At 52.8% G+C, this 14,921-nt stretch overlaps 1 protein-coding gene across 3 annotated transcripts in view; it reads left to right on the top strand.

Moving 5' to 3' along the window:
• Positions 1-466, top strand: part of SAMM50 (SAMM50 sorting and assembly machinery component) — a 34,096-nt gene extending 33,630 nt beyond the window's left edge. For all 3 annotated transcript variants that reach the window (XR_001176274.2, XR_006607783.1, XM_004771159.3), the window contains one exon: positions 310-466. Coding sequence is in view for 1 of the 3 variants with exons in the window: in XM_004771159.3 (XP_004771216.1) it covers positions 310-355 (46 nt within the window). In the remaining 2 variants the exon portion in view is untranslated. The remainder of the gene's footprint in view (positions 1-309) is intronic.
• Positions 467-14,921: the final 14,455 nt, after the last annotated feature.

Here is a 14,921-nt window from a genome sequence, read left to right as displayed (position 1 = left end):
GCTCCTTCGTTTCCTTTTGCCACTTGGGTCAGAACTGGGGGACCGGAAAGGAGGGGGAGGGGCCGTGAAGGGGTCTGTGTCCCCGCGTGCTACTGTGTTTTTAGCCTCCGGAAGCTGGTTCTTAAGGCAGCAGGGGAGGAGGCTGCATCCTCGCGGGCGGGGTGGGGCAGCCGCAGAGGAGGGCCGGAGTTGGCGCCGCCTAGAGTGGCCGAGTCCACGACGGCTTGTGCCGGCGGCAGGAGGGGAGGTGCCCGGGATGCGTTGTGATGACGGGCGTGAGCATTGATTGTCTGCCCTTTGCTTTTTTAGGATATGTGACGGTGTCCAGTTTGGAGCCGGGATCAGGTTCCTGTAGCTGCCGCGCACGCTCGGGGCCACGGACCTTCTCGCCGAGGAACCGTGTCCGCGCCATTCTTTGTAGCCCTCGTGGGAAACCACACCAATAAATTTTAAAGACAAACACTCAGAGACACCGTGGGTATGATTTGCTTTCCGCAGCTCTGTGTCCCACGCTGGCTTTTCCGGAGGACCGCGTGGAGGGCGGGGGGGAACATTCAAAGTTGCCCCAGGCTATTCACGTGGACAGGCCAGCCGGGAGGTCCCGTCGCATGGCGCCCCGGTTGCTTTCCCTCCCAGGCTCCTGGAGCCTCCTCATCTGGTTCCTGCGCACTAGAAGCCCCCAGCCGCGCCCCAGGGGAAGCCCGGGCGCTGGTGGAGGGCGAGGGCTCTGCTGATGCCAGGGGGGAGCACGCTGGTGGGTGCCGCAGCCGCAGTTCCGGGGGCTGGAGCCCTTTAAATGCACGTGGGTGGTGTGGAAGAGTCATGTGGCATGTTGGGGACACTGAGGCAGAGACAAAATAGGTGTTCTTTAGAGGTAGTAGCATTAGTGAGATGGGTACACCAGCTGCCCGGCGCTGCTCAGACTACCCCAAACCTAGAGCTTAGAACAACACGAACCAACCGGCATGTGGCCTGGAGGCCTGAGCTCCTGACTGAGCCTCACAGGAATCTGTGTCCGCACCACCGTGGTCCTTCTGGAGTCTCCAGGGGAGAATCCGTTCCCCGGACTTCCGGCCTCCAGGGGCTCCCGTGTCCGTGGCTCCCAGTCCTGTCCTCTATTTTCTAAGCCAGCTGGGGTTCATCTTCCGGTCTCTGTCTCTGCTTCTTGCCTCCCCAGTGCGTTTTCAGACCCTCGTGAGTGCGTTGGGCGCTCCTGGCCAGCCCAGCTCCTCTATTTTAAGATCAGCAACCTCAGGTCTGTCGGTGACCTCAATTCCCCCTTGTCGTGTTACGTGATGGCCACAGGTTCCAGGAATTAGAATACGGACATCTTTGGGGGGACCTGTTACTCCCCTGCACATACCTTGTATTTCTCAAAGGGATATTCTCAGGATATACTTAATTAGTCACATGAAAAAAAATTTTTTTGAAAGTTAAACCTCCTTCGAATTCTTCTGAAATGTCCAGGGCTGCAGATGGTGCCCAGGAGCGTTTTCCTAGTGGGTTTTCCCTCTCTGAGCTCCTGTCCCTTGCAGTCCTCCCTGTAATCAAGTGAGCTTGGGTTTCAGGAGCCGCGTGAGACCAAGACCCCCTCCCGTCCCAGGCCAAGCTCTCAGGCCCCCAGGGACTGTCTTGCTCCCATTTCCTATGGGAACTCTGCGGATTTTGCAAGAATGTGTAAGAAGCAGCAGTTTTGCCTTTCTGATAAGTTGGGAATGTGGGGAAATACGCTTTTTCCCCTGAGTTATTTTATTGTTTATAGTCTCACATTTATGCCTTGGACAAAATGGGAGGCCTGTGCCCTAACACTGTCATGTTCGGACTGTAAATTAAGTAAAACCCGAAGAATTCTCTCCAACACTGTGACCTGTGAGACCCGGTCTCCCGAGCCAGCAGAGAGCCCGAGAAGTGAGTTTTGGAAGCCTGCAGGACCCACCCAGCCCTGCCTGGGCTGCCGCCCCGGCTCCTCCGTGAGATCACGCCAGGCCCGGCGGTGTCGGCCGCACACCCTCCGCAAGGGGGAGTGGAAGTGGGTGGCAGTGGGAAGTCTGCCCGGTCCCAGGTGGGATTCGGGGGGCAGACAGGAGCATGAGCAAACGCTTCACGGAGTGCTTCCCAGGAAAGGCCAGAAACCAGGCGAGTTCCGTTGGGGGAAGCAGTATTTCAGGCTGTCGGCGATGGTGGAGAAGAAACGTGAAAAGCTAACGAACCCCTCCAGAGTACCGCCCTGCCTCGGGGAACCTTTGCATCCTCGTGCCGCTCCGTTTTTCTGTGACTCCCTGCGTGTCCGGGACCGGAACCGAGCGGGGTAAGTTTCATGCGGGCCACGAAGCCCACTTCTCTGTCCGGACCGAGACCGCAGCTGCTTTCCCCAGAGGCCACCTGCCGCCGTTTGTGAGGAGGAGACTGACCTCAGGGAGCCCGATTTTCACAGGAGGCAAAGCCATGTCCTCCATTACCATGAACTTGTGTCTGTGCACACAGCGAATGACCTCTACCGGCAGCTTCCTGGGCAGCCTGCTCACTGGGCAGGGCGAGCGGCTCTGCGGGGCTGACAGTCCAGCCAGGGAGCAGGCTGTCCTGCCAAGTGCCAGCGTTCCTGGGCCAGGGGACAGCCGGCAGCCCACACCAGGGAGCCTCTGCCACCGGCACCTCGGGTCACATGTCCCCTTGCAGCTTCCAGCAGAGGCCCTGCCTTCCTCACACACGTGTCTCCTCCAGCTAAGAATTCTCTTTAGTTTGTGGGTTTGCTTTCTTTTTTTAAAGATCATATAAACTCACCTTTGGGACAGTTAGATGTGTTCAACTACAGTCTGCGTTCAGAGGTCCCCAGAGAGCAGAGGATTCCTGAGCCCAGAAAATGGGAGCCAGACAGCTACGCTTTATTACTTTATTTTGATATTTATTTTGTCTAAAGTAGGCTCCATACGCATCGTGGGGCTTGAACCCGTGACCCCAAAATCAAGAGTCACGTGCTCTATCCACTGAGCCAGCCAGGCGCCCCAGGAGAGCCGGGTTTTAAATGAAGTGTTTAAGATCAGGTGGCCGTCCCCAAAATTCACATCTCTTGCGTCTCTTAAAAAACTGGGTCTAACAACACGCCCAGGGCGGCCGGCAGAGGGCTGGAGCAGGGCCAGGCCTTCGGCTGGTGTCTGGGCACCCCCACCCCCACCCGTCTCCCCCAGGCAGGCCTTCTCTCTCCTCTGCGCTTCCTGCCTTTGGCCCATCAGGAGGGGAAGCAGGGCTGGGGAGGAGGCAAGTCTTCTGGGGGCAACTGTCAGGGTGGATAGACGGTGAGCCCCAGGTCGGGGCCGGGCTCTAGCTGTGCAGGCTGTTCCCCAAATCCCCTTCTGTCCTCAGGGCCTCTGGTTGCATTCTGGAGGGGATTTGGGTGGTTCACCTGTCTGCGTTGGAGAGCATGGTCCTAGCCGGCTGCCTGCCGCCCGTGGGTTTTCTCCGGTCCTTCCTCTGCCCCAGCTAAGTGCCAGCCCACGGGTCGCACCACAGACTGCGTCGTCTGTTGAGCCGTCGGTCCAAGGAGTAGACAGTAGGCACTGGCTTGCTGTTCAGCTCTGCGGCCAGCCAGATCTGATCTGGCTTCTTCAGCACTAGGCATGACACTCGCAGACATATCTAAAGCCATCAGGTCCCACTCGCAGGTGGGGACACAGCCAATGAGCTCCATCGTGTAACCCCTGAAAGCTTGTTCACAGCATCCAAAATGGGAGCCCCGGGAACGGCATATAAATTCCTTTGTGTCCTTTTTTTTTTTTTTTTCTTTTGCACTGATCTTGCTGGATGATTGTTAAGTCTAACAGCAGTTCTCAAACTGTTTAGTCTCAGGACCCCCTCGCACTGTCAAAAATTGCAGAGGAATCCCAGAGAGATTTTGCTCATGTGGTGGATACTAATACTTAACACACGGGGTATGGAAACTCAGAATTTTATTTTATTTTTTTAAAGGTTTATGTATCTATTTGAGAGAGAGAGAGAGAACACTTTTAAGCAGGGGGAGGGAGAGAGAGACTCTCAGTCAGACTCCTCCCTGAGCTTTGTGTCTGACACAGGGCTCGATCCCAGGACCCCAAGATCATGACCTGAGCAAAATCAAGAGTCAGGTGCTCAACCAATGGGGCCACGCAGGCGTCCCTGGAAATTGAGAATTTTAAATACATATTATTTTCTTTAACAATAACATACCAGGAGTGCCTAGGAGGGTACTAACTAACCCTAACCCGAACCCTAACGCTAACCCACACTCAGCATGGAGCCCACTTAAAAAATAAACAAACACATAAAAATAAAATAAAAAATAAACGTATTCCTCGCTAACATAAGTAACACTTTATGAAGAATGTATTTCCCGAAGAGATTTGGTGAGGCGAGCGGTATCGTTTAGCAATGCTGCAAATCCCTTGACTATCTGTCTTCGAAACACGGATTCTCACGCCAGCCTCTGCCTTCAATGTCTTGCAGGTGAGGTCGTTGAAAGGCCGTGAGGGAATCTGTCCCCCTGCGGGCAGGTGTCTGGAAAAGAGGACAGTATTCTAATAGCCTTTTCAGGGTACTGTCACTATTCTTTGCTATTTCACCAAAACTCAGGACGTGACAGTTTTTTACAGATTAGTACCAGTTTGGAAGCAAACACCTCAGTGACTTTTCATAACTTCCCACAGATACACTAAATCCACGAGTTCACCCGGCGCCATGACTGGATCTTTTCTCCCCAGGCTTGATTTTATGACAACGTCTTGCCCTGGTCCTTTGGGAAATCCTGGTTCACCAAGTTAAGCAAATCTTCCAAATACTGGCCCATGTCATGATCGCATGAAATAAAAAGATCACGTGTAATTTTTAAAAGATTTTTATTTTATTTGACAGAGATCACAAGCAGGTGGGTGGGTGGGGGAAGCAGGCTCCCCGCTGAACAGAGAGCCCAAGGGGGCTCAATCCCAGGACCCTGGGATCATGACCTGAGCCGGAGGCAGAGGCTTCACCCACTGAGCCGCCCAGGCGCCCCAAGATCACGTGTATTAATGTCACTCCTGCTTTCCTCAGAAAAACCCTCACATGTGGTGAAGCTGCCGAGCCCGCGGTGCTGGATACAAGTTCCCCCAAGTGGCCAGTTCTCCCGTGGACGCTCTCGTGTCCTCATTGACAGCAAACAGCTGTCAGTTGCTTTCCCGGAGGAAACCCCCTTCATTCATTTTCAAGGAAATGTCCACCAGATACCCAAGGCCGAGTCACCCGTCATGGTGCGGCGGGTCCTGCCCGAGTCCCAGCCCCGTAGTACATTCCCCGGGCGGACCGTGCCGCCGCGTGCAAGCTCTCCGCAGGGCTGAGCTCTAAGGGAACCGGCCTTCTCCGCTTTGCTGAGGCCGCACGGGCAGGAGCACAGTGACCACTAGGCGGCGCCCTCCTCCGGCACCAGCACTGATACCCACTGCAGCTCTGGCACCAGGAGAGCCAATGTCCCCGTGAGCCAAGTCACTCAGTAATATCTTGGTCGTAGGAAAATCCGTTTGACCTCACAGACCCTGGAAGTCTCAGGGACTTCCAGGGGCCCGTGGACCATGCACCCATCTCTCACTGTCCGAAGCCTGTGATTTCAGACTGCGGGGTCCCCCCCAGACAGCATGGTGGTGTCAGCTGTAGCCTCATGCTGGGGACGCCAGCAATGTGAGAGCCTCCAGACGGATCTGAAGTGGAGGGACAGCTGGGAATGACAAACCCTCTTAGCATCAGATAGAAATCATGTCCCCTCCCCGCCCTCAGACTGCTCTTGTGGTGGAAACTGTGTAGCAGGAAATGGATGTAAGGGGCTTGGTGCACCGCCGGAGCTGAAGGCGGAAGCCCCGGTTGCGCTGGGGGTGGAGTTAGTATGGGAGGGGGCCGGGGTGGGGAAGGGGAGGGGAGGCCGGTGGACTCTGCCTTGGGCTGTAGATGTGATCCAGAGGACAGTGCGTGAACAGGGAAAAAATGGGAGTCTTTTCTGTATTGGTATTTCCTAGAAGTGCCGTAAAGCAAAAACATAACGGTATGAAATTGGAATGAAATGTCCACGTCTTAACGTCCACACTTAGAGCTCCAGTCTGAGATGTGAGCTGTGGGAAGCTGTCCCAGCCCTGCTGTCCCGGGGTCAAGCCAGCTGTCCCGGCTTGGCAAATGAACCACGCTTGCTGGAGTGGGGTTGACGGTCATCCGGACAGCTTGTCCCCACGCCCGAGTTGTGACTTTCTACGTGGCATCTTTGTGACAAGTGAATTACTGGATTCCTCTGCCAAATCATTAGATAACTTTAAGAACAAAGAACGTTCGTGCAGAAGATTCAGCATTATCTGGCCGGGAAAATAAACAGTAATCAGTTTTGGAAAAGAAAACACATTCTGTGACTCTGGACAAGCTGAAAATTACAGCCTCTCTGCCCGGTTTTTATTTCTATTTTTTTTCTTCCCCTTTTCAATCAATTAGTTTCTAATGGAGGAAGCGTTTCCCACATTCATCACTAGATAGATGAGCCGGTCAGTTAGAATCACTGACTTCGGATGGTTGCGAGAATAGCAAGCCCGTAGCCGTCCATCACTGCGGAGGAGAACGTGACCTCATATGGGGTCAGAGACCCAGAGACAATTGCTTCGATCTTATTATCATACCCAGAAATTACCGCTCATTGAAGTGTAATTTCCCTGAAATACTAAAGCAGACAGAGCTGCTGCTAGAAATATTAGAACAATAAAGAGACCGCGTATGGCGTATGGCCTTGACATTGAGCACGAGGGATGGAAACTGACATGCTATCCTCTCCGGGAGCAAGCACGGGGTGGAGGGTGGCTTGGAATTTCCCGAGACGTTACCATGGCAGGTAAAGGTTAAACAGGGCTCATCCCTAAGCGGTGATCCAGACGCCTGGGCACCGGGCACCCCCAGGAACCAGCCGGAGCTGCCCCGCCGGCAAGAACCACCCCAGTATGCCCTGCCTCAGTGCTCAGTGCTGCCCCAGGGGCCTCGGTGCCTCTCTGTCTGAACACAGCCTCCCGCTGCTCCTCTGCACAAGTGCGGGGAACAGCAACCTGGCTCGGACTGGAAGAGCACGGCTTGGGAGTCGGAGCCTAGGCCGTCTGGAAACTCTCCTGTCACTTCTGCTCACTCACTCACACCTTGCACGCGCAGCTGTGAGGGCTGGACCAGGTGCCTCCAATTCGAATGTATTCGATCTGTTTCCCGGGAAACTCCTCCTGGCGCGGTCCTTCCCAGCCCTCAGCGTCTGGAGAAGGGCTTATCTCTTTCTATGTCATTCTCCCCTCAGAGAGCAGAAGAAAACGAGCCCCCCCACTTCTCTGGACCTTGGTAACCGAAAAACCCCCAAACAAACAAACAAAACCACAATCAAACTCGATATTGCCCTGGACATCTCTATCGGTCACAGAGTGGCAGAGCCAAAGGCATAGGAGAGAGAATATGTCCAGGGGCTAAGACGCCCCCTGCCGGCCCTGGGCACCCCGGGAAAGGCACCAGCCCGCGGGTTTGTCGCCGGAAGCTGGGGGGTGACCCTCTTGACCTTGCACGTGGCGGCTCCTCTGGGTTCCGCTCAGTTTCCCCTTGCTGAGCTGATGCTGTCCCCCGTCTTCTGACTCAGCCAGAACTGGCAAAAGGGTTAAGCATTCTGAAATGAATTTTAAGGAAAACGAGGCACCGTTGGCCCAAAAGGATTCTAAAAATAGATGATTGATTTAAAAAGGATCTTGGTGCTGCGTCTCACTCTTCACACATCCCCCCCGCTGACCTCCTCAGGAGCTTTGAAAATTCCGAAAATCTTTATTTGCAATAAAGGTGAAAACACGTCACAGCTCTTTAAAAATCAATAGTGATATTTTTAAAATAAAGTTTCCATTTTACAGTTTTCGATTTTTATATGTGAATGTGAAAGATCGTGCAGAGTTCCCACTTACCCCCGTGCCCAGCTTCTATTATTAACGATTTCTGTTAGTCTGAGTACCTTTGCTACAATTAAGGAACCGATTAATTAGTTAATATATTGTTTTTAACTAAAGTCTCTACTCAGATTTCCTTAGTTTCTTTCTCATGTCCTTTTCCGGCCCAGGACCCCATCCAGGATCCCCCGTCACACTGAGCCATCCCGTCTCCTTAGGCTCCTCCTGGCTGTGACAGTTTCCCAGACTTGCCTTGCTTTGGCAGCCCTGACATTTTCAAGGAGCGCTGGGCAGGTAGACGGGGGAGAAAGACCACAGAGGTCAAAGTCCCCTTCCAGTCCTGTAGCCCGGGACATGCCCCCCGCCGTGATGTTGACCGCCGTCACCCGGCTAAGGTTTGTCTGCAAGGCAGGCTTCTGGAAGATTACTTTAAAAGGAAAACTTGGGTAAAACAGGGAAGGTGTGTATTGTCTGGTGATTTAAGTCTCCTTGGAACAGAGACCTCGGGAACGGAAATGCAGGGCAGCCTGGAGAGCAGTGGCGTCAGTTTGACCCCAAACAGACCTAAGAGGGTCGGTAGATGCGGGAATGCACAGGTCCCTTTCATCAGCGTGGCCTCCAGACCAGACAGCTCGCAAGTGGGGCTGCTGGTGGCTGTGGGTGCCTGGATGATTCTGGAAGGCCACAGTAATGGCAGCGGGGAGTCGGGAGACAAGATCGTGGGGGCCTGGCGCACCCAAGATCACAGGGGCCTGGCGCACCAGGCCGCGCCCGGATGGATGAAGGCGGGGAGGGCGGTGGTGAGATTGGGTTTACTGGATACGAGGTCTTACCTGGGGCCAGGTGGGGCATGGCGAGGCGTGAACGCAGGCTTTCTGCGGGGGAGGCAGAGCTGACTCCAGGCAGGGTCGTGGGTCTGGGGACAGATGCCCCCGGTGACGCCCCACGTCCCTGCCCCGGGGGCCGAGCGAATTCACCAAGGATGGCAGGCCGGTCTCCCAGCCGCGCTCCGGAGAAGTGCAGTCTCCCTCGGGCCCCGCTCTGCCCGCTCTGCGCTGGGTGAGAAATGCAGAGTCTCAGGCCCAGCCCTGCCCACCTCCGCCAGGACCTGCGCTTCCTGAAGCTCCCAGGTGACCCACATGGGCCTGGAGGTTTCAACCGCCGTCACTGGGCTCTGGGACCCGAAGCCGACTCCCCCACGGCACACAGCCGCTGGTGGGCCCCCGTGCCCCGCGTAGCAGAGGACCCCGGATCGGGGCTGGCAACAGTGAAGCTTTGTCCCTATTTCCATGTCACGCCATCCTCTCCTGTGTCCGTTGTCACCGAACCTGTCACCGGGGCCGAGTGTACGAGGAGGAACCTTAATTTGCCCCGATCAATAAAAGCTCTTCTGCCTGGGAGCAGACATCCCTGTCACCGCCAAGTGGCTGAACCTGCTGTCATTAATCATTTGCCTTAAATTCATTCATTCATTCATTCATTCATTCAGCAAACGTTGAGCTCCTGGTGTGTGCAAAGCTCTGATGTGGGCTGCAAAGGCAGAGACAATGTTGCCCGTCAGGGGGTGGCAGGGAGCACAGGCAAGTGGGCGGGCAGGAGGCCGTGATGGGGCAGCTGTGGTGCCCGGGTGAGCTGCGGCGACTTTGCCTAAGGGAGGGTGCTTGTCCCCGGCCTTGCTCTGCAGGTTAGCCGGGAGGGCCCGTCCACAGCTCCTTCCAGCACCACCACTGCAGGCCTCATTTCTGTGGCCTTCCCCACCTCCGTCCTTCTCCTCCCGTCGTGGTCCCTGGTGCACACATCTTCTGCTCTTTCTTTGCCAAGGGCCAGCCCTCTGCCGCCTCCCGGGGACTGTCACTCACAGTTCTTCCTTCCTTGTCGGCTCTATCCGTCTCACCTTCCTGTCACCTCCCTCTGCAGGAAAGCCTTAGTCTCACCCTCACCTTAAGGCTGTCCTTTTCAGTGTCTTAAATTACCTTTTCTTTCGGGACTTGATTTCCTTTAGGTCTTAGGCCCAAGATTAAAAAAAAAAAAATATATATATATATATTTTATATATTATATTATTATATTATATATTTTATTATATATAATATATTATTTATATATATTATATATATATGGTAAAAATATATATATAAGCTACGACTTAAAATTGCAACCATGTAAAAGTGTGTGGCTCAGTGGCCTGGAGTCCATGCAGAGCGTTGTGCACCTGTCTTGATCCTCCAAAACCGAAACTCTGCCCCCGCTCCACTGTCAGTCCCCAGCCCCCTCCCGCAGGCCCTGGTGACCACCGTTCCACCTTTCATCTCTCTGACGGGGACTCCCCTAGGGACTTGACGGGAGTGGAAGCTCACAGGGCTTGTCCTTTTGTGTCGGGCTCATTTCATGGAGCGTGACGTCCTTGGGGTTCATCCGTGTCGTGGGATGTGTCCGCATCTCACGTATACATGCCTGGATCGACCACGCCGTGTGTCTCCGATCACTGGCCGGTGGGTCGCTGTTTTCACCCTCAGAGAAAGACTTCTGGGACTCATCACTGATTCACTGAATATCCACTCTGGGCGGTGCTTCTAGAGCAGCAACGCTCGTTTTGCATTTTTCTTTCAGATTCCATGAAAACGACAACGTTCCCTTGTCGAAAAATGTTTGCACGGGACAGACTGTATCTCATGAACCCCGAGTTCAAGGGCCCGTGCTCTGCTGCCCACCTGGCGCTTCTGGCAAAAATATTAAGATCCGTGATTTAATAGCTCCTTATACGTAAACATTCAACTAGCACTACAGGCTGAATCGAATTTTCAAGCCTTGCGTCTTCCCGATTTCCCTCCAAGCGGAATTTTGACAGTCTAAAGATCCCTTGCCGCACAGAGTGGAGCTCCACGTTCTAACACGCTCTGGATTCAAGAGCCCCCTTTGCTCCCAGCGGCTCGGCTCCCACCGCACTCAGCCTCGAACCCGCAGGAGGCGTGCCAGGTGCATAATCAGGAACACACTTGACCCTGCGAGAGAAGAGCTTGAACGAGTGGCTGGTGAATGGCCCTGTTCTGAACGGGCGCTCATTCTCCGCCTGAAGACCCGCTTTCTCAATCAAGGCGTATTCTAATTAGTCCTCAAATCAGTTTTCTCCTCGCTCTACATAAACATCAATTTGTTGGTTTTACGTACTGCCGGGGAGAAAAGCAAAGTTCCCATCAGTCGTTCCCCCTTTGACAGAGTATTTGGAGATTAAAGGGTGAGCTTCCGAACAGGCTTATTTATACCTAAACCGCACGTGTGTGTGCACACATGTATGTAAAATACACACACGTATGTGGGCTTTCCATATGCTAATTTGATTCCCTTGCCATTAGTGTGTAAGCGCCACTGAGCAGGTGTTTGGGTCCTTTTCAGTGTTTCACAAGACCTGGAATTCTGCTTTTCCTCTTAACGCCACACCGTGGACACACACAAACACACACACACACACACACACACACACACACCCCCCAGGAAGACAGCTCCTCCCTGTTCATAAAACGTTGAGTGCGGCCGGACTCCGCCGCGATTTACATAATCACAGATGCACATTTTTGTGGTTCCTGTTTTCCAAAAAGGCAAGCCATGTTGCAATGTCCTTCTACCTTACATAATTGTACAGAGAGTTTTATAGAAAAAGATACATAAGAAGTGGGATTGTTACCCACCCACTCTTGGAAGGGCTGTGGTAATAATGCATTTTGGAACACAAGGAAGGATTTTGTAGGCTTACTTCCTCCGAGTTCGAAACGACAGGATCTGAATCCCGGTCAGCTTCTAAACGCTGATTTTGGTGGTCCCATCCTCATTACCGCTGCTACAGCTTTCTGGCAAAACGTGCGGTAAAGTGAAATTCAGTTTTTGCACAGTCGGCTCTGAAGTCTGGCCCGATGCCTGTCTTTGGATGGCCTGTGAGCAAAGAAATGGTTTACGCTGTAAGTGTTTTGAAAAAAAGATCAAAAGAAGACTCTTTTGTGACAAGTGAAAGTGATGTGAAATGTAAATTTCTGTGCCCACAAATAAAGTTTTATTGGCACACAGCCACACGCGCCTGCGGATGTATGTCTCGTCTGCGGCTGCTTTCAGGCTGAAACAGCAAAGCTGAGCAGTCGTGACAGGCTGTATGGCCTGCAAAGTTGAACATGTCCATGGACTGGCCACTTACAGACCCCTGCCCGGCACCACCGTCTTTCCCAGCTCCAGTGATGTCCTCAGGATGGGCTGTGGCCGTGGCGTCTGCTTCCTCCAGCTGCCTGGGGAAGGCTTCCTGCGCCAGAGTGCCCCGCCCTCCCCACCACCCGAAGCGCGGCTCTCATTCCCTCACTGCTCCCAAGACCGCTGGGAGGAGGATAGCAACGCCTTTCATTGCGCGGCAGGTGATACATAGATGGCCAATTAATGGTGAAAGAAATTCAGACTAAGGTGTGAATGTCTAACGAGCCTTGCCTCTGCTCTCCCAGCCATATATAAAAGGTAACGGCATTTTTCAAGGATCTTGTCCTCTAAAAGCTTGGGGGGAAGTCTTGGGGGCATAACCTCTTAGAGTGCTTCACCAATTCTCCTCCATGGAAGGAATCAATAACTCGGTGCCAACCTCTCACACTCATCTACAAACCATTTTTAGGAACAAAGAGCACATGTAGTTTAATTTGCCTACTATGCAAACTCACGACTCAGAGGAGTTGCTAATAAATGGAAACCCAACTTCCCTTGTCTCAAGCTTGCTGATGTTTCCAAAATCACGGAGTAAGCGGCTGCTGATCACGGCCGTCCGTGATTCATGTTTTGCTCACATGTGGTATGGGAGAAAGGGTTATCGCCACAATTTTTTAAATTCCAGGCAAGTGTGGTCATCTTTTCACGCTCCTAGCAGCTACGGTGCAAATCACACAACCGTCTCCTGCCAGGCTGCTCCAGGAGCAAACTACTTAAATAGCATTGTCCACAAGATGACTTTAGACACGATGAGCACAGCGGGTTTGGCAGTGCTGCCCCCCTGTGCCATAAGATCGCACCCAGAGCAACACCTGGTGCGGGGGCGTGGGAGGCGGGATACGGCGCTTCCTCATCACTGAATTCATTCTTTCCCTTGCTTTTCCACACACACTCGTGACTCTCCCACAGCTGTCAGAGGTTTGAAAATGAGCAACTCACGGAAACATTTCACAGGCTCTGTCCGCACCCTAGGACGCGCTCCCTATCCTCTCCCCCAGAGCTCAGGGCTGGTTCTTTTAATTTTTTTCTGAAAGACATCACTTCTTTTGAAATCAGAGAAAGCAGACAGCTTCAAAACCTTCTCTCTGTGCTTACGGAGCCTCGGCCGTAAGAGGCTCGTTGATAAGGAACAGACCCCGAAGCAGGCACGGTAAAGGACTCAAATCATCCTGTCGAGAAGTAACATTTCTTTACTTTTTCTTTCTTTCTTGTTTTTTTAAAGATTTTATTTATTTACTTGACAGGCAGAGATCACAAGTAGGCAGAGAGGCAGGCAGAGAGAGAGAGGGGGAAGCAGGCTCCCCACTGAGCAGAGAGAGAGAGGGGGAAGCGATCCCAGGACCCTGAGATCATGACCTGAGCCGAAGGCAAAGGCTTTAACCCACTGAGCCACCCAGGCGCCCCTATGTACTTTCTTCTCCCCAAGACTTTGCGGAGGTGTCATGGATATACAGGGAAATGCACAAATGCTCCGCGGACAGGTCTACACCCGAGTGACTACCACCCAGGCCAACTCATGGACCATTTGCATCACCCCGTGCTTCCTGGTGCCCATACCCAGGCAAGATCTTCTCCTGCTGGGGGGAGCCGCTCTCAGCATAGGAAGGAGGTCACCTGTTTTTGAACTTCAAACACATGGATGCATCCTGTGTGCACTCTGGCCTCTCCACGTGACATTTTTAAGATACGTCCCCTCGGTCATTCTTTTTGATCGCTCCGTAGTATTGCATCATACAAACGCTTTCTGCATTCTCCTAACTCGTTACTTTTAAGGCTCTTTGTTGTTAGGACAGATTACATCTGCGTGCATTGCCCCGTGTGCCTGTCCCTTTATGGGAAAGACAGCAAGATCGGCAGGCATGCACGTGATGGGGTTGATCGAGAGCACACGGCGTGGGGCTCAGTGTGCGGCCAGGAATTACGGCCCGCGCTCGTGAGATGTTTGTTCCTTGTCCATCATTAAGCGTATAAGGAACTGGCCTTTTTGGAAGCCACACTTCAAACCCAAAATCAAGTGGTTTTCTTCTATAGGGGCAGCGGCCCATAATCTGATTTTCCTAATTATTCCCCAATGTAAAGTGTGCGCAGAGCGACGGTGGGGGCTATCCTTCTGTAGTGTGCTAAGACGTGGAAGGCGGAGTTGATGAGGACAGGAGCGAAGGTCCCACTTCAGCTTCTTGTTAAATTATCTTTTTAATTAAAAACCAACACTTCCTAATCTTCAAGTGAATATTGATGTTTCCTGCTCTATAAACCAATCTGGAAAGTCGTTTTGGTTAGATGACCGTGGAGGGAACACTGTGTAAAATCCCCAGGAGCCAGGCCAGTAAGCGAGGAGAATTTGGGGGGGGGGGTGTATCATTGTCCCTCCTTCATCTAGCCCAGAAAAAAATATAAATCAGTCCACAGCCATCAAGTCAGTGTTTGACCTGCTGTCTGAGATGCACACGAGACAAGCCATTGCAACTCACACAGTAATTTAAGATAATCTTCAGGGGCCTGGGTGGCTCAGTGGGTTAAAGCCTCTGCCTTTGACTCAGGTCATGATCTCAGAGTCCTGGGATCGCTTCCCCCTCTCTCTCTCTGCCTGCCTCTCTACCTACTTGTGATCTCTCTCTCTGTGTCAAATAAATAAATAAAATCTTAAAAAAAAAAAAAAAAGATAATCTTCAAAGCTGCCTTTAATACGAGATCATCCCCTTCTCCAGCCCAGAACGTGCGAGGGACAAACAGCGTGTGTGAATGCACACATTGTCG

The sequence above is a fragment of the Mustela putorius genome, unplaced genomic scaffold (assembly GCF_011764305.1).
Source record: "Mustela putorius furo isolate JIRA1106 unplaced genomic scaffold, ASM1176430v1.1 tig00000738_pilon_pilon_pilon, whole genome shotgun sequence".
In the NCBI taxonomy this organism is placed as follows: domain Eukaryota; kingdom Metazoa; phylum Chordata; class Mammalia; order Carnivora; family Mustelidae; genus Mustela; species Mustela putorius.
Note: the sequence above shows the minus strand (reverse complement) of the source record. Positions and strands in the feature narration are given on the sequence as shown.